The sequence below is a fragment of the Rattus norvegicus genome, chromosome 11 (assembly GCF_036323735.1).
Source record: "Rattus norvegicus strain BN/NHsdMcwi chromosome 11, GRCr8, whole genome shotgun sequence".
NCBI classification, from domain to species: Eukaryota; Metazoa; Chordata; class Mammalia; order Rodentia; family Muridae; genus Rattus; species Rattus norvegicus.
Window position 1 is genome coordinate 44615723 of NC_086029.1, and position 19224 is coordinate 44634946.

The following is a 19224-nucleotide window of genomic DNA, read 5'->3' on the forward strand; positions in this document are numbered from 1 at the left end:
TGAACTGGAAGCACCAGGGATTGTGTCCACAAGGGACCCAGCCACAAATGCAGGGGCCACATTTAGCCAGTGAACAAAAAATGGCCCAAGTCCTGGGTCCTCGGATTCACCCTTAGGACAGTGAATTAAAATAGGGCACGAAGTGGATATGCCTTCCACAGTTCAAGTGTTTCCTAGGCGACTTCCTCCAGAACAGTTAAAGGGTAAAGAAAGGGAGTGGGCGGAGTCTTGGGTACCCTGCGCTCACCCGGCTGATGGGGGCGACTTCGGTCTGGCTTCCTTCTGGGAGGCATTGCTAAGACAGATGTTTGTGAAGGCGCCATCTCGGGCCGAGCCGAATGGGTGGCTGAGCAGGAGGCCCAAGTTTAGAGCCAAGTACAGGCTATGGAGTCTTGCTTACCTTGCGGCTTTGAGGTCAGGCTTGGCGGTGGAAAGGCGTGGAGAGCGTTACTATAACGATAGCTTATTCCCGCTGGTTTCCTGGCACCATCCTGGCTACCCTGGGCTGTTCCATCCCAGTGAGAGAAAACACACCGTGCAGAAAGGGCATCTGGCCAGGGGTGGGAGCAAAACTGTAGCTCTAGGAAGTCTGGAAGCTCATGAAGTCTGAGATAACACTATTCTGTAGACAGATGATTCTCATTAAGTATCTATCTGTAAGACTTCCTCAGTCCTGAGCCCAGACAACCCCCTTGTGGGGAGGTGGGGTCTCTGAAGAGCCCTTGGTAGCCCCCAGCAGCTTTCTCACTGAAGACTCAATCGCAGCTCCCTGGGCCCCTCTCCTGGAGAGTCTATTTGGTAAAGTTCTGGTCACTTGTTTGCAGACCCAGCGCATTTGCAGGTGCTGCTGGGGTGGGGGTGGGGGTGGTATGGGCTGGGGGGCCCTGTGGGCTTGGGGGATAGAGGTCACAGTGTTCTATTGCGCCCCCTTGTGGCAAGTAGTAGGAAGGGTGAGAAATGAAAGTATGTGGGCATCCGTCACACCCGCCACACCCGCCACACCCACCTCTCAGAGTATGTATTGTACAAATTCAAGTTCTGTGGTTAAATAAAGACCATCTAATAAAAAAGAAATATATATATATGGGACCACGTTCATGTCTTCCCAGGTATGTCTGGGTGTATCTTCCTGGCCCTCATATCCACCAAGACCCTCAATACAGTTACTGCAGACACTAAAAGCTGCTCTCAATGGGTTCGGTCCCCAGCTCCGAAAAAAAGAAAAGAAAAGAAAAAAAAAGAAAGCTGCTCTCAGGATAACCACATACCCACCTACAGCTCGCTATGAACAATAGGGTCTAGAGAACACACAGCCTCTGGACAGAGACTTGGACTCTGTTCCTTACCACTGCGGATAGGAGGACCCAGGGAGAGCTGGCCTCTCTGAGCCTTGGTTTCCTTGTCTGTGTCGTGTAGATGATTCTGTAACTTTTGAGAAACACTCAAGGCAGTGGTCAACATGCAGCTTCCGCACGCACGGTGCCTGTCAAGGAAGTGCTGGCGGGTGTTAGTGGGTCATTTAACCCTTTCCATGGTTCTGATGGAGCATGCGTGTGCTACCTGGATTTGTGACCACAAACTTCATGGTGTAACACGAGTGGGATTTATCCCCCCTTACAGTTCCAGAGTGGGAAGTCCAAAGTCCGGGTGTGGGCAGAACTGTGTCTCTTCTGAATACTCTGTGCTACTTTTCTCTTCAGCTTCTAGAGTTGACAGTGATGCGTGGTGATCTCTGCTCGTGGCTGTGTACCTCCGATCTTTACAACTCAACCCACAGCCCCAAGCGGATGAGGGGCCACCCTTACAGTCACAAGGACCTCGGGTGTCTTCACGGTGGAGCTGTAGGCTTCCCCAGCCTTGGACTAAACATTTCCCTAAATGGTTGTGTCTTCCAGGGTGCTCAGACTTACATCTCTTAGATATGTTGACCCCGACTGAGAGGAAGAGGCAAGGCTACATCCATGAACTCATTGTCACAGAGGAGAACTATGTGAACGACCTGCAGCTGGTCACAGAGGTACCAGCAGCCCTGGGAGGCTGGGGTAGCCCTGAGGGGACAGGAGGAGGTGAAGGCCTTTCTGAGGAGGCTATGCCCTGTCTCTGAGTCTTGGGCAGTCTCTGGTGTATGGGGGATATCCGAATAGGAAATAATACAGGGGAACTTATCCCTAAGAGGAGATAGGCACATTTTCCCACAGGGCCACCATGTGAGACAGAGAGGCAGTTCTTACTGGAGCCAAGGCCAAGAGCACACAGGTCCCAAGCTAAGGACTAATGGAGAGATGCCTTTGGGCTATCACTTGGGACTCTGGGCTTCGTCAGAGAAGTTTTAGCTCAGCTACCAACTGATTGGTGTCATGTAGTCACCAGACCTTAGCGTTGGCTCCTTGAGTCACTTCTACTGTTCCCAGAAGCCCCTGAAGAAATCCACCACAGTGGTTGGGCATGAAGATGTGTCCCCCACAGCTCTGTGAGGCTGCTGGCCTGGGACAGGCTGCCTCTGTGGGGAGCCAGTGAAGGTCTTGACACTCTGTCTGAAAGGACAGGGTGAAACAGAGTTGGGAATCCCTGCTAAAAGGAGGGAGCCCTTTTATCCGCACATAGTGAGAGCCACCATGTCAGGAGGTAGGTTTACAGAGCTGGACCTGAGGGTCCTTTCAACATGGAAAGTCCTGTCATCGCTTGTAAACTAGCCATGAAATTGTGATGTCACCTACACATCCAGGAGGGATAGTGCTTGGCTCTTTGGTGTTATGGGAGTTTCAAGCTAAAATGCTAAGTCCACAAGGGTTTCCCAATTGTGTTGTCTCAAGACGTCTGCCTGCTATTAAAGTGTGTGAGGTCTGAGTGCCACCTGCTTCCATGTGGCATCCTGTGTGGATGTTACCCAGTTCACCATCAGATTAACGACTCGTGCAGAACAAGGCTCCTGAGGAACAGCTACAAACAGGCCAAGTTTGTAGCACCCACAATTCTTTGTGCCCAAAGAATTTCAGAGGAGCCTCTGCCCCAGCTGCCTTGCGGGCTGCCTTGCGGGCTGCCTTGCGGGCAAGAGACTAACCACACAGAGTCCCACTGAGATCTGTGATTAGCTATGAGTTATCTGTTCACCCACCCAGAGCTTGGGAAGAGTTCGTTTATCAGAGCCCAGGAAGATGGACGCATCGTCCTCTCGTGACCACCTGCTTCTAGCTCTGTGATAGCTTTGTAGCTGTCTCCCTCAGACCCACGGCTTGCCTGGGTGTAAAGAAAGCTTCACCCATCTCCATAGGCGTTCTCAAACTCCCATGTCCTCTTGGGCCCCTTCCTCAGAGTGGGCGGCTGACGTAGGCCCACTTGCACGCTTGACGATCTACTACCTTCCGAGCTTCTTATGGGTGGAGCCGAGCTTCCTCCTCAGAAATTCTCCGGGGCTCCCCTTGTCAAGCACTTGTTGCTCCAGGAGAGGGTGCTGTCTCCAGTTCTCTCCCTTGTGCTAAGCAAACCCGAGTGTGCATGTAGGTAAGTGTGTGTAATGTGTGTGTGTGTGTGTGTGTGTGTGTGTGTGTGTGTGTGCGTGTGTGTTGAGCTAACTGTCTGCTTTCTGAACGGCTTCATTTTCTACACCTGTAGATCTTTCAGAAACCCCTGACGGAGTCTGAGCTGCTGACAGAAAAAGAGGTTGCTATGATTTTTGTTAACTGGAAGGAGCTGATTATGTGTAATATCAAACTGCTGAAGTAAGCTTTTCCCCTCTAACCGCAGATGCTGCCCCTCTGTGGCATGTGCACCAGCACCTCTGTGTAGTCTCTCTGTGTCCCTCACGCATGCTACCCTGTGTTACTCTTTCTGCCCCACCCCCACCCTGCCGCCCACTGCCATCGTCTATGCTCTTACTCCTGGATTTCTCACGGCGGGGAGTGAACTGCGCATGCACACAGGTTCCTGTCCTGACTATGGTTCCAGAATTTCCTGAGCTGGGACAATTCTGGCTCCATCCTTGCGGGTGGGTCATCCCCAGGGCCTAGCCTTGGACCTGGATTCCTAGAAGTGGCTGTCTGTCTCTGGAGGTTCTGGGTTGCAGCTGGAGAGTGCGAGAGTGTGGGATAGCTCTCCACCAACATGAGTAGAGTCCCTCATGGAGGGTCCCAAGCCACTTGTGCCTGTTTAGTCTGCAAAGACTCTGTAGGGCCAGAGCTAAGGGGTCCAGGTTAGACCTTACTTCTGTGAACCTCGGTTTCCCCAACTATACCCTTAGGCAATCAGAACCCCAAATCTGTCACAGGGCCCTAAGTGTGATTGTCACATTAGAAAGCAGACTAAGTTCTGGTCCCCAGGGCATAGAGCGTGGCAGCTGAGGGTAAGAGCCACCCTTTCTCTGACCGAGCATTGCAGACAGCATCTAGATATTCCCGTTCACTGTGGATCTCTGTTTGAGTCACAGGGAAGCAGCCATGTCCTACACCAGGTCCCTGTGTACTTGTAAAGCAGCCTCGGGGGCCTGGTCTGTTACAGAGAGTTAAGGGTGTGGAGTCAGGAGACGTGAGTGAGAAGCAGGAAGCGTGGAGTCTCCTCCCTCTGTGCCGAGGCTCACGCTCTAGAAGCCTTTTGTGCATTGATGGGGCACCAGACTCTTGAGCTCACATCTCATTGTTACGGTCTGGCTGTGTCTTTGGTCCAGTAGCATTACAGCCAGTCTCTGGACCTCTGTGCCCTCATCTGTAAAATGGCAGTTTTGTTAGTCTTTTCTGTGGCTATAACAAAACCCTCGAGGCTACCCCTCTCCAACCATGAAGAAAAAAATGTTTCTTTAGCCCTCCGGCCCATAGGTGAAGAGGCCTAATGGCAGAGAATACCGTGACCGTGGGGCAATTAAAGAAGGGGCCGCGTGACAAGCCAGAACACCAGAGATTTGGGAGTCTGACCTGTTCTTTTACAACAGTTTACTCTAAAAGAAATTAGCCAGGGTCCTGAAAGCCCCTGCAAAGGACAGTCCACACAGTCCGGAACATGATCTATGGCAGCCATACTCTGGAGTTTAATGAATGAATTTATTAAGTATACAGCAAGCCAAGATAAATTAAGAGAAAGAGGTAGGTAGCGGGAGGGTTGGAGAGATGGTGGGGGAAGATCACAGAACTTCGTCAAAGCAGGTGCTCTCAGTATCTAGCAGAGGCCAACTGAAGACGTCTCCTTGAGGCCAGCCGGAGTTCAGGAGCCTCCCGGCCAGAGCCTCCTCATGGGTGAGGCGTCCAGTCAAAGAACAAACAGCAACAGATACAGATGACGCCATCAAACCAGGCTTTACAACATCCAGCAGAATTGACTGGGGAAGTCGAGTCAGCAGCTAAAGCAGGCACGACTGTACCACAGGACAAACAGTAGTGATGCCTGTGGAGGGCTCGCCTGGCCGACCTCAAGGGCCCAGTATTCACTCTTGGGTTACTTGGCCATTCTCTAGCCTCCCTGCCACAGAGTTAGGGAGACAGTTCATCCCCTCTCCCCAGACAAGAGGTCTTGAGGGAGGCTTAGACAAATACACCAGGGTCTGAAAGTGGGGGCCAGCCTTGCTTCCAGGCCAGCCTCTCCGCAAGTTTACACAGGACAACTTGTCAATATAACGGACATTGCTAACAGCGGTGCGTCTGACTGTCAGCCGACTGCCTCCTAAAGGCCCCAGCACCCCAGTGTCATCCTGAGCTCTCAGAATCTGTCTTTGGTGAAACTCTAAACCACAACCAGGTGACATAATCGTGCTCAAGTGTTCCTATTCCAGAGGCCTTCGCACAGCATGTTCCTGACTCACACTGAGCACAGAGGCTCTGGGCCCAGGGGAAGCTGAGCGCTCATCCCCCTTTAGGAGGGAGTTGGCCTGCCCTCTGGGAAGAAAGGACTGGTGGTCCCTGGACCTATGAGCACTGTGTGTGAAGTACTAGATACACACAGTTTGAAAATGGACTTACACATTTTCAAATGGACATATATACACAGAACTAGGGAGGCGTTGCAAGCACGAGGATGTGGTCTGTATCCCCAACATCGACTAAAAGCCAGGCACGGCAGCCTGCACCTGTAATTCCAGAGCTGGTGGCAGAGGTAGAGTCCCCTGAGACTCACTGGCCAGGCAGTCTGACTGAATCACTGAGCTCCAGGCTCAGTGGCAGGTCTTGTCCCAAAAAATAAGGTGGAGAGAGATGGGGGAAGCACCCACTGTTGACATCTGGCCTTCACTCACGTGCGCACGCACGCGCACACACATACACACACACACACACACACACCTGCTCTAGGCCTGAAGAGACTGCCCTTAGGCAGGTCCTGTCAGGGCCAGTCTGTGTGCCCTCCTCCCATTAGCTCCATTGCCCTGAGGTGAGACGTGTGAATAGCTGGAGCATCCAAGGGGGTGGGGTGGGGAGGCGACCGACCTCAAGTTACACAGATGGTGGGCCCTACTGGACATGGTACCCAGACTTAGAGAGGGACTTCACTCAGAGCTACCTTCCCTCACAGAAAGTGCCAGGAGTCACGATTCCTGTTTTTCCAGCACCTTTAAACTTTTCTGCAGCAACTACCTCATGCTGCTGACTCTGCTACTCTTGTTATAGCAGCTAGATCAGCCGTGACCAAAGCGACTGGGGAGGAATGGTTTATTTGGTTTATGGTTCTATATGACTGTTCACCACTGAGGAACGTCTGGACGGGAACTCAAGCAGGGCAGGAACCTGGAGGCAGGAGCTGATGCAGAGGCCGCAGAGGGGAGCTGCTTACTGGCTTGCTCCTCATGGCTTGCTCAGCCTGCTTTCTTATAGAACCCAGGATCAAAAGTCCAGGGCTGGCCCCACCTACCATGGGCTGACTCCACCCACCATGGGTTGGCCCCACCCACCACAGGCTGGCCCCTCCCCATCAATCACTAATTAAGAAAATGCCCTATACTCCTGCCTGGAGCCTGGTCTTATGGAGGCTTTTAATTGAGGCTCTCCCTCTCTGATGCCTTCATGTGTGTCAAGCTGACATGGATCCAGCCGGCACAGTTACCCTCCAGAATTTGATAAGCTCCTACTGCTGAAGGCAACATATAACATCACGGAGGAATCAAGCCAGTGCCGACCTAAAAGCTTCACAGTTACTAGCATTTATGGCGCTAGGAAAGTGTGATGGTGTGGGGGGAGGGGGTGGAGTAATCCACAGTCCTACCCAGCCTTGAACCCTGTGAGCTACAATAATGACGGGCCTGCAGAAGAAAGTGCCCAATGCTTCGGAAGCATTAGTGGATGCTAGGACTCTGGCTGTCATTGTTCACTCGGCCTGCGGACATCAGCCCTTAGTGAACGATGTTCTTAGCTGTGACTCGTTCTTAGCTGGCTGCTCCCCATGTGGATCAAGGTCTCTCACGTGTGGATCTCTCTATGAGGTGGCAGCTCACCAGAGGGCCCAGTCCTCTCAGGGCTGTGGTTGCAACAACTGACTCACTGGGTCACCTTTTACTTCACAAGTCTGGCCTGGGCAGTCGAACACTCCAGAAAGAGATTCTCAGTTGAACCCGGTGGTAAACCAGGCCATGACTTCAAGCTGGCTTCCTGGTTGGAGGACTTGACTCTGCCGTGGTAATAGGATAGATAATCAGAACCCAGGGACTAACCTAACACCCTCAAGATGAGGTGAGCAATGTGCCCCAGGCCCACTTTTCTCCTCCCCCCACCCCATCATTTAAAGGGGAGGAAGCCGATAAAAGACCTCATACAATCCTTCCAGAAGAGCTGCTTTCCAGGGAATGAGGGGCTGAGGGGATATTAGCAGCCTCTGACATGGTCCTTTGTTTCTCAGCCTTGAAAACTACCAGCGGCTAACGCTGGAGCCAAGTTCCACACCATCCCTCCTGTGGAACCTGGACCATCCTGAGGACATCGAGCTGCTGCTTTTCTCACACACCCCAGGTGGCCATTGCCAGCCTGCCCTGTGGGAGCGTGCCCTAGAAGGGAAATCAGTGCTCGCCTGTGTGACATACCTCCCAGGTTTCCTTCCTGGCCTTTTCCCAGGACAAGGACCCCTTCCTTAGCTGTAAAAAAAAAAAAGGGAGGATACAAAAATGAATGGCCTGGAGATTTTAAGGTTGGAGATCTGCAAAGTAGAACCTCCAAGAAATTGCCTAGCCTTACTCACACCTCATGGTTTCTCCAATGAGACCATGAAAGTAACCACAGGACACCATAGGGCTGCCTCCAAAGGGCCGCCTCCCAGCCTTGTCCTGAAATCATGTTGTACACCGTCCACCCCACCCCCACCCCCGATGATTCGACTTCTTGTGACCAGGGTGGCTGGACACCTGGCCGCACGAGGTCTTGCCCCAACAGCACATTGCTATCCTTGCCATGTAGAAGCAGCACCATGTGCTGATAAGACGGCACACTTAGATTCGGAAGGGTGGAGCGTCCACCCTGGCCTCCATGCCTGTCCCCTCAGCAGCTTTGCCCAACCTCCAGGATAGAAATTGTTTCAGCTTGTTTTATTTCATAGTTGTTTACCTGGTCAGCTTTAAGTTAGACACATCAATGAAGCCATGGACAGAAGAAATAGTTCACTTGATCGCTTTTATCTGATGTTGGGAAACATGATGAGATTATTTGGGGCAATGGATTTGGAAGCTTGCCTCAGAGGATGAGGGTTCCAGAAATGGACTCCAGAACTGGCCTTGGACAGCCACCATAGATAAGGGAGTGTTAGGCAGCAGGGATCCTCTCTGAGGTATTAAAGGAAGGGGAAACACATCACAAACAGCCACCATGCTGGACAAAACCGCCCAGGCCATTCCTCTCTGTAGCACTAGCCTCATGTCTTTCTCTGTCCCTTGTCTCAATAGATGCTCTAGTGGTTCTCCGATCTGTGCGTCCCACACTCATTCCGTTTCTCTGCAACCCGCAAGTGTTGTATTGTCAGATGCTGACAGCGGGCGACTCACCTCCCGTGTTTCTGTGCAGGGCGCTGAGAGTCCGCAAGAAGATGTCCGGAGAGAAGATGCCGGTGAAGATGATCGGTGACATCCTGAGCGCCCAGCTGCCCCACATGCAGCCTTACATCCGCTTCTGCAGCTGCCAGCTCAATGGGGCCGCCCTCATCCAGCAGAAGACAGATGAGGCTCCAGACTTCAAGGAGTTCGTCAAAGTAAGGAGGCCGGGGCTGCGGGGTGACCCTGGGGACTCTCTCCAGAGTGCTGTCCTGAGGTGTGAGGGGCTTCATCAAAAGTCCACAAGCACCTTCCCACTCATGGTGTCCGGAAGGATGGAAGTCTTCAGTGGTGCTGAACTGGCAGTGTGGTTCTCACCCGAGGGATGTGCTTGGCCGGGAGAGCCATCCAGGGTCTCAAAGCTCTGAGATAGCTTCAGAGATACACCGTGTGTTTGTGCTATTTTCGAGAGGCATGACTAAATCCTTGGTTTCATTTTCTTGGCTCATGCACACTTCAGTTAGCACCAATGTTGCCAGCCTCTGCCTTGCACGCACAGAGGGAACACCCAGGGCCCCCCTAGCTCAGGGGTTCCTGTATCGGCTTGCTTCTTGTTGTTGTGATAAAAACCACTCTGACCAAAGGCAGTTTGGGGAAGGCGAGAGGTGTTTTTTTTTTTTTCTTTTTTTCTTTTTTCTTTTCTTTTTTTTTTTTTTTTTTTTTTTTTTTCGGAGCTGGGGACCGAACCCAGGGCCTTGCGCTTGCTAGGCAAGCGCTCTACCACTGAGCTAAATCCCCAACCCCTTTTTTTTTGGTTTATAGGTTTATAGGTCTATGGTAGCCGGGAACCATGACAGGAGCTCGAGGCCAGGATCTGGAGGCAGAGAGACTGAATCAGAGGCCTTAGAGCAAATGCTCCTTCTTGGCTTGCCCTCAGGCTCCTATTCAGCCACCTTTCTCAGACAGTCCTGGCCTACCTGCTGAGGGTTTGTGCTGCCCAGAGGGCACTCAGCCCTTCTACATCAATTAGCAATGTAAAATCTGGTCCCACAGACCAATCTGATGAGACAGTCCCTCAGCTGAGGTTCCCTTTCCCAACTGTGTCAAGCTTAGACATCATAACCCCTTTCCCAATGGAAAATGGTGGACTCGAGCTCTGAGCATCCCATGGGATTCACTGTGAGATGTCACAGCCCTGCTGTAGGACTGGCAGGGCCTAAGAGCCACAGGGGACATTTGTGGAGGTGGTGTCAAGGCAGCTAGGGGCCTTTGCCCTGGGCTAGCAGCCCTGGTACTTGGTGTTCTCAGAGGAGTCCCTGCTAGTCACAGCAGGCACTTACCCATCTCTGGAGAAAGGAAACAGGAGGAATAAAATAACTCGCAGTCAACACGTATCTTTTGCTGAATGAACGGCATGGGATGGTGCTTCGGGCTTTTGGGGGTGGTCATCCTCACCACCCAAACCGCCACAGTGCGGTATCTCTGAGGAATCTTCTTGGTCAGAATCTCCCATAAGTACAACGCTCTTTGCGCTGCTCTGGTGTTTTCTCTGCGTCAAGAGCTTTGCTGGGCTAGCAGATGAACGAGGCATTCCAAGACATCTGTGGTGGGAAAGATGGCTGAGAAGAGACTTAGGCTGAGACCGAGATGAGGGCAATGCCAGGCTGTTGTAACTTCAGTCAGGAGCTCAGTTACTGGGCATGGGCAAGAGTCATTCTGTGTTTCACCTTCAAGGCAGGCTGATGGAAGCCCAGGGCAGGGGCTTGTGGATCCTCCCTTCCCTGTTCTTCTCACTAGTTCTTCTTCACTTGCCCCCTGTGTTTCCCAAATGGCGCTATCCACAAACTGACATCAGGGCCGGGGACAGATGGTTTGTGTGTCAGAACTCCAGATTCCTGCGCCTAAACCGGCATTAACCTGGATGTCGCTCCTTTTCAGTGGGAGGGAGGGGACTCCTTTTTGCAGTTAGAAGGACTCTTGTCCACTAGAGGGGTTAATAGAGTTGGCAAAAGTGTTGGGAAGTTGTGTGGCTGGTGGCTGGGAAGGTGATTCTGGGTAAGGCTGGTCAAGCGTGAAGACCCACGTTCCGATCCCAGAAGCTACAGAAAAGTAGGAGAGGACCAGTTCTCCAGAGTTGCCCTCTGACCTCTGTGTGGCCCCCCACGTGTACACACACCCACACGTACACACACATACACACACATAAATACTAAACACATGCTCACCTCAAACACCGTAAGAGGAAAGACACCAAGAGCCCCTGGCGAAGACAAAGTGGCCAAGACTGCAGTTTTAACTCTCAGGTCTCAGCTCCACGATGCAGCCCTGCGTGGAGTCATTGCAGCCTGTGCAGGCTGCCCCTGAATGAGAGGATTATATTATTAGTCCTGGCACTCAGTGGGATTTTTACTCTCGTCAAATAGTCTTTTGACTCTTCTGGACCCCTGGCATATCACGAAGGTTTTCAGACATCCGGAACAAAGTCGGAATGTCCGTGCTCGGAAGGTCTGCCAAGTCGGCAGGCAGGGTGCGGGCAGGTCACGTCCAGGGTCCCGCCAGCCTCCGCATACCACCTCAGCCTGGATTATGACAGCTGCACAAGCTCAGTGACTGTCCAGTTGGAGGGATAATAGGCAGGGAGTCCTAAATGGAAAAGTAATGTCACTGACTTTGCAGACTTCAGAAGCACATTTAAAAAAAAAAATCTCCTCTTTCAGAGACTGGCAATGGACCCTCGGTGCAAAGGCATGCCACTGTCCAGCTTCATACTGAAACCTATGCAGCGTGTCACAAGATACCCACTGATCATTAAAAACGTAAGTGTGGCCCCTGTGCCTTTGTGAACAGAGGAAGGCTGGAGGCGGCCAGAGGTGGCTGGAGGCAGCCTGAAGTGGCCAAAGGTGGCCAGAGGCGGCCAGAGGCGGCTGGAGGCAAGTACAGATTCCCCAGCCAGTGCACCTGGGAGCTGATGTGTGGAGGTCATGTGTCCCTGTGGTGCTGAAGCCATCTGCTTGGTAGCTGGGAGGGGAAAAATGTTTTGCGTGAAAAAGACTAATAAAATACAGCCTTCAGATGGCAACCAAGTGGCTTCGAAACCAGGGAATGAGAGCTTTGTTCTTGATTCTTTCCCGGCACTGGCATGTTGCCAGTGTGCAGAATTTGGAGACACACACACACACACACACACACACACACACACGTGTACATGAAGTGTACGAATTTGATCAGGCTCCTCCTGTGTAACCAATCTCCCTCCCACATAAGCCTCAGCCTGACCCAGCTCCACCCAACACCACACAGCGACAGATTCCCTGAGTTCATTCATTTGCAAGTGTCTTCCCCTACGAACTTCTATATTTAATTATGCGCTGACTCTGGAAACGAGCTTTGTAGTGAGTTTAACCAAGGGAGAAAAACGTAAAATCAAGAAGAAAGAGGCGAAAATACCTGGAAGGAAGACACTAACTAGTATTATTAGAACACAGCTCTCACTCCTGGAGCATCTAAGGGAGAGACCCAGGGGCTGACAACTGACCACAGATTGGGGAAAGTAGGATAACTGAGCTGTTTAAAGATTTACTTTTATTTGCTGTGTGGGGTTTTGTCCTCATGTATGACTGCATACCTGGTGCCCTCAGAGGCCAGAAGGGAGCTTTGGATGCCCTGCAACTGGAGTCACAGACGGTTGAGTTGGCATGTGAGTGCTGGGAACCCAGAGCTCGTTACCACGGCACACATGTGACAGTCAGAGAACAATTTTAATTTCGGGAGTCCGTTCTCTCCTTCCACCGTGGGTTCCAGAGGGTGAACTCAGTTCTCATGGTGGCACGGCCCATGCTTTTACCCAGCAACTCAGCCATCTCCCTGGCCCCAAACCTAGAGTCATAGCAATCAATATAAAAGAAAAATGTAGTCCAGGACACCTACTCAGTAAGGAAAGCAATTACATGGGCATGGTAGCTGTGAAAACTGTTTTATTTCCCTCGTTGCATGCCCCATCCTGGAAGGATGGCCAGTCCCGCAAACCGCCTGGTAAGGCTGTGCTGTTACATTTAGCTGGGGCAGCTCTGCTCAGGTTAAAAACAACAGAACACTCAGAAAAACATATTCGGGGACTGGGGAGGTGACCTGGCCAGTGAAGTGCATGGGACGTCAGTGTCCGTGTAGAAAGCAGGACGTGGGGGCTGGGGATTTAGCTCAGTGGTAGAGCGCTTACCTAGGAAGCGCAAGGCCCTGGGTTCGGTCCCCAGCTCCGAAAAAAAGAACCAAAAAAAAAAAGGAAAAGAAAAAGAAAAAGAAAGCAGGATGTGGCAGGGTGTGTTCTAGCCCTGGGAGGCAGAGATGGAGGAATTCTAGCTAGCTTCACCTCATTGGTGAGCCCTGGATGCCATCAAAACACTCTGCCTCATAAACAAGGAAGATGGCTCCTGAAAGACGACAGCCGAGGATGTCCTCCAGCCTCCACTCAGGCACACACGCATATACATATGTGTACTCTGTCTTAGGGTTTTACTGCTGTGAACAGACACCAAGACCAATGCAACTCTCATGAGGACATTTAATTGGGGCTGGCTTACAGGTTCAGGAGTTCAGTCCAGTGTCATCAAGGCAGGAACATGGCAGCATCCAGGCAGGCCTGGTGCAGGAGGAGCTGAGAGATCTACATCTTCCTCTGAAGGCTGCTAGTGGAAGACTGACTTCCAGGCAGTGAGGACTAGGGTATTTTAGCCCACACCCACTGTGACACACCTACCTCAACAAGGCCATACCTCCTCATAGTGCCACTCCCTGGGCCAAGCATGTACAAACCAGCACATGTCCCCACACATACACAAAGCACACATATTTGCCCAGGGGAACCTCCTAGTTGATTTCCAGGATGCACAGGTGCCTGTGGCCCTGTACATTCCCTAGGGCACGCGAACACACGGGGTATGGCACCTATCCCACTCCACCCTGGGGTGCCCTGCCTTCTCCTAAACCCTCACTCCAGAGTTAACGGGGTACTGTTCAGTTCCAACACCAGGATTCCCCTGGGTAAGTGAGCCGGGGAAGAGCAGTCGCTGGCTGCCTGCAGGAATGCCTGGCCAGTCCCCTGGTCTCTGGCTGAGTTGCTTGTTCAGTGAAACAGGGTGGAGATTTTGGAGGAGAAGCTGAGCCCCTTCTGCTGCACTGTTCTGCAGCATCCCCAGGTCTGGGATGTTTGTGTGGGTGGTTTAGTGTCCATGCTGGGAGCCAGCATTCTGCAGGACAGGTTACGGAGTTTGTGCTGGGACATTCAGAGGGCTGGGGTTGGGCTGAGGGCCCAAGGGCAGGGCCACTCATTGCAAGCAACAAGTATAGCCCTCACTGAGCCCGAGGCTGCTCCAGTGGCCAGGGCACCCTGTGCCATGGCTATGGTGGGCACCATGCAGGAAAACACTGTGACTTCCATGACCGTGGGTCCAGGTCCATCAACACCGAGAAAAGAGTCCTGACAAAGGTCTTGTCTTCTGTACAGATCCTGGAAAACACTCCTGAAAACCACCCCGACCACAGCCACCTGAAGCACGCCCTGGAGAAAGCAGAAGAGCTGTGCTCCCAAGTGAACGAGGGAGTTCGAGAGAAGGAGAACTCTGACCGGCTGGAGTGGATCCAGGCGCATGTGCAGTGCGAAGGCCTTTCTGAGGTAGCCACCTACCGGGCGGGCGGGCGGGCGGGGCCTGGACCACTCCTGGTTGAACACTGGCAGCCGGTACAGAAGGGATGAGGCAAATCTCTCCCTTTCCTCTCCAGCTAGAACGTATTCTCCTAGCAGCGTGTCTCCTCAGCTCATTAATTATATTAATATCATATAATTTCAATGATATTATTTCCCGCTGCCAAAAAATTATTTTTTCAAACGTCCTGGTTTCTTTTGTGTGTCCTGTTCAAATGTTCATGCTTCTTCCTTCTCTTCTTCTTTTCCTCCTCTTCTTCCTCCTTCTCTTCCTTCTCCTTCTCCTCCTCCTTCTTTCCTTCCTCCTTCTCTTCCTCTTCCTTTTCTTCCTCCTCTTCCTCCTCTTTCTCTTCCTCCTCTTCTTCCTTCTCCTTCTCCTCCTTCTTTTCTTCCTCCTCTTCTTCTTCCTCCTCTTCCTCTTCCTTTTCTTCCTCCTCTTCTTCCTCCTTCTCTTCTTCCTCCTCCTCCTCCTCCTCCTCCTCCTCCTCCTCCTCCTCCTCCTCCTCCTCCTCCTCCTCCTCCTCCTCCTTCTTTTCTTCCTCCTCCTCTACTTCTAACGCACTTTAAACATATTCGCATGTATTCTAACATCGGACAGTCCCAGTACCCGCGGTCGTGGATCCTACTCTTCTGTCTGTTGTTTCTGCTAGCGTTCACACCCTCACCCCTTAGTTTTCTCTGTGTAGAGTGGTCTCCTTTTCTGCAGTAGCCACCAAACCTCTTGCATGTCGGTTGAGCGCTATTCTTCCGAGCCACACCCTCAGCTCCTGGAATATGATTTTTTTTTGTCTCCTCTAGTGTCTTTTGAACGTCCCCCTGTGTGTGTCTTCACTGTTTGAACTTGCATTTTCCCTGAGCAGATTGCTCCCCGGGCCATCCCAAGTTTTATTTAGAGGGAGTTTGAGGGTCACATCGCACGAGCGAATCCCAGCTGTGGTCCTGTGTGAGAGCGGCCTGGTGGGCACAGGGCCCAGGGGGCGCATTCTCGTCCACATAACATAGCTGAAGTCAGCAAAGTGTCCTTGCTTTTCTTTTTCTTCTTTTTTTTTTTCCTTTTCTTTTTTTTTCGGAGCTGGGGACCGAACCCAGGGCCTTGCGCTTGCTTGGCAAGCGCTCTACCGCTGAGCTAAATCCCCAACCCCCTTGCTTTTCTTTCTGGAGAGTCGCCCTGCTGAGTTCATCACCTCAGCCTGGGGTCCCTCTGTCTTTACTCTGCCACACAGTGTGGGGCTCAGTGTCAACAGGTCCAAAGGGCACCGGCTGACGCTGCCTTTGGTGGTTGATCCAGTAACTTCATTTTCATTATGGTTTGAGAATGGGCACATTCTTTTTTTAGTTTATTTTAACCAGCTTGAATTTTAAAAGTGTTTCATATTTTGCTCCTTTTTTTAAAGTTTGTGTTGGTGGATTCTCTGGGCTTCTGACCCACACAGGAGTCTTCGTTGGTATTTTCCTCTTCCTGTCTCTCAGCCTCCACTCTCACTCTTTCTGCCTGTGTTTCCCCTGACCCGAGCACAGAGGTGTACGGATACATCCGTGAACACACAGGCTCGCATGCATGTGTATATACGATTGCTAGAGTTTTCCAAAAACCCCAGGCATAATGTGTTTCTCTCCCCTTTCTTCCCTGTGGTTCCCCCCCTCTTCTAAATTCCAAGAGCACTTCCTGCATGGAGACTGCCTGTGCCCTCCCCTCCCCAGCCCCACCTCCTACCCTCTGCAGTGAGGGTGTGCACAAGCAAAGCTATGAGCAGCCCCTGCGGAAGCTGAGGTGGCAGCTGTGGCTTCTCTGTTTGGAACCAGGCACAACCTTTACTTGACTGGCTCATTCATTCACACACGATCATTTGTTATCTGCTCATGTGTCATTGTTCAACACCGAACCCCAAGTACATTTTAAAGAGAAATAGCGATTGGGACCCCACCTCCCCCTCCACACACACACTCAGGGTCTAGAGAGATGGCTCAGCAGTTGAGAGCACTGGCTGCTCTTATAGAGGACCAGAGCTCAGGTCTCAACATCCACATGGTGTGGGCAGTTGGAGGTCTTGAAAGTCAGACGCTTCCTGGTTTCTTGTGCCTGTGCACAGCTGTGGCCCTGTCTTCTTGCCTACTGTCAAAAATGGGGCCTTTGCCTCAGATGAGCTGGCCTGAGATGACAGCCCCCAGGTAGACGTTGGAACCATTACGTCAGGGTTCACAGTTGCCCTCACTGTTGGTGAGTGGTGGGAGAGAGTCATCTTCTTCCGTTTCTAAACTAATAATGGGGTGAGATTCAGGATGCATTGTTGTGTAGAGCTCTGAGGGGTCACTTGGCACCACCAAAATTTGCAGCCCCTCTCATCCTGGGGTCTGGACCCTGCATCTGGGAAAGTAGCATTTGTACAAGTGCTCTGCCACTTTCCAGAAGCACCGTAGACTGAGTTCTGTGGGGACTTCCTGTTGGAGCTACTGCTACTCCAGTGTTGTGCCCCACATAAACAGATAGGTAAGAGGGGCACTAGTGGGTTCCTTTCTTCCTAATGGCCCTCTTCTCTTATACTTTAAACGTCCTAGCCTTTAATGGTTGAGCCATCATCTCTCCAGCCCCCCACTTCTCAATAAATGAAGGGAAGAGACACATTCACCACACCCTGAGATTAGAGTGAAGCCCCAGAAGAGAGGTTTGAGAATTTACCCAGAACCCCAGAAGGGGAGGCTTTCTTGCCTCCAGCAGCTGCTGCCGGGAATCGTTTAGAGCCATTCTTGGTTTGTATGTGGGATTCCGTCCTGCTAGGGTCCAGCCTTTGACTCTGATGGGTTCCAACAGAGAAACAAACACATCTAGCCTTCTTCCTGTCTGGTTGTCTTTTCTAGCAACTGGTGTTCAATTCGGTGACCAACTGCTTGGGACCACGCAAGTTTCTGCACAGCGGGAAGCTCTACAAGGCCAAGAGCAACAAAGAGCTGTATGGCTTCCTCTTCAATGACTTCCTCCTGCTGACCCAAATCACAAAGCCCTTAGGCTCTTCCAGCACTGACAAAGTCTTCAGCCCCAAATCTAACCTGCAGTATAAAATGTACAAAACGGTAAGGTTGATGTAGGTCGTGGAAAGAGAGGTCTCCAAAAGAAGTCTATTTCAGAAGGGTTTGGGACTACTTGTGGAGATAGTAAAGGGGAGGAGCTGAGAGAACAAGGGGAGGAGCTAAGATAGGAAAGGGGGAGGGGCTGGGGACAGGTAAGGGGAGGAGCTAAGATAGAGTAAACGGAACAGGCAGAGTAGTGGGCTGTCCGTGTCCCACCTTGGTTCCCAATAACACACAATCCTAATGGGGAACCCCCACTTCTCACATGACAAAAACATGTGTTACGCAACACATCATCACCAGTCGAAGCACCCACCGCTCCTTCAACTCTGCCTCAGATGCCCTGACAAACTCTCACAGTGGCCTAAAACATCTATGCCCTTCCCTTCTGCCACCATTGTATGGAAGGTTTGTTTGTTTGTTTGTTTTGACAGAATGCTAAATCCCATATGTGCAGGATTGTGTTTGTGTGTTGCTGTGCCATGGGAAATTTTAATTTCTAATTTGATCTATGCGTGGTGGGGGAGGGATGTCTTTCCTCAGGGGTTCTCGTAGGAGCAGCGGCTCACTTTATTTTGGGAGATAGTGGCTGATTATGTGGACTGCTGTCAGAACCTTTTATGAAAGTCCTGGAGACACCCTCTTAGGTGTGAAGACCGTTCGCTGCTTAGGATGTAATGCAGGGAAACAGAACAGTTATTTCTTACTTGTAAGGATTATATCTGTAAAATGAATATGGCTTGATGTAAAAGTCAGTATGAACAGGGCTGGAGAGGTGGCTTAGAGGTTAGGAGTGCTTGCTGCTTTTACAAAGGATCTAGGTTCAGTTCCCAAAACTCACAAGGCTGCCCACAGCCATCTGTAACTCCAGTCCCAGATGGCTTGACCCCCTCCTCTGGCCTCTGTGTGCCATGCACGCACTGCACAGACACAAGCAAGCCAAGCACCCTACACATTTAAAAATAGCACCTATGCTCTGGTATACCGTGTGTGCTGAGCTACAACCGCACACCCTTCATCTAGATTACTGGGTCGCACACACACGTACATGCTCAATGTAGTTCACTGACATTCATGGGCAGTCATACACACATAAATGCTCACCTAATGCACACACAGAGCCCCTGCCTTGTTTTTTTTTTTTTTTTTTAACACCTTTGTATTATGACTTTGCAGCCCATTTTCTTAAATGAGGTTCTAGTAAAATTGCCCACGGACCCTTCTGGAGATGAACCTATCTTTCACATTTCGCACATTGACCGAGTCTACACGCTCCGAGCAGAAAGTATAAATGAGAGGTAAGCCCCACCCTCCCCAGGACTGGGTGGGGACCACTTGTCAATGTGTCCCAGCATTCCCCATGGCAGGGTTATCACCTCTGTGTGGAAGAAAGTAGTATATATACTATTTCATTTTTTTTAGAACTTCTCAAAAGTTAGACATCTGGCATGAGTTTCCCAAAATAAAAATGGACTGAAATCAGCTTTGCTGGAGAATATTCTTTTTTTTTTCTTTCTTTCTTTTTTCTTTTTTCTTT

The 19224-nt window shown here is 51.2% G+C and overlaps 1 protein-coding gene across 5 annotated transcripts in view; it reads left to right on the forward strand.

The window, feature by feature from the left end:
- The window catches only part of Itsn1 (intersectin 1), a 182084-nt gene that overhangs the window by 151208 nt on the left and 11652 nt on the right, over nucleotides 1-19224 (forward strand). For all 5 annotated transcript variants that reach the window (NM_001136096.3, XM_039088246.2, XM_039088247.2 and 2 more), the window contains 7 exon segments: nucleotides 1896-2017; nucleotides 3613-3719; nucleotides 8958-9141; nucleotides 11641-11739; nucleotides 14424-14591; nucleotides 17478-17690; nucleotides 18864-18985. In NM_001136096.3, the coding sequence (NP_001129568.1) occupies nucleotides 1896-2017; nucleotides 3613-3719; nucleotides 8958-9141; nucleotides 11641-11739; nucleotides 14424-14591; nucleotides 17478-17690; nucleotides 18864-18985 (1015 nt within the window).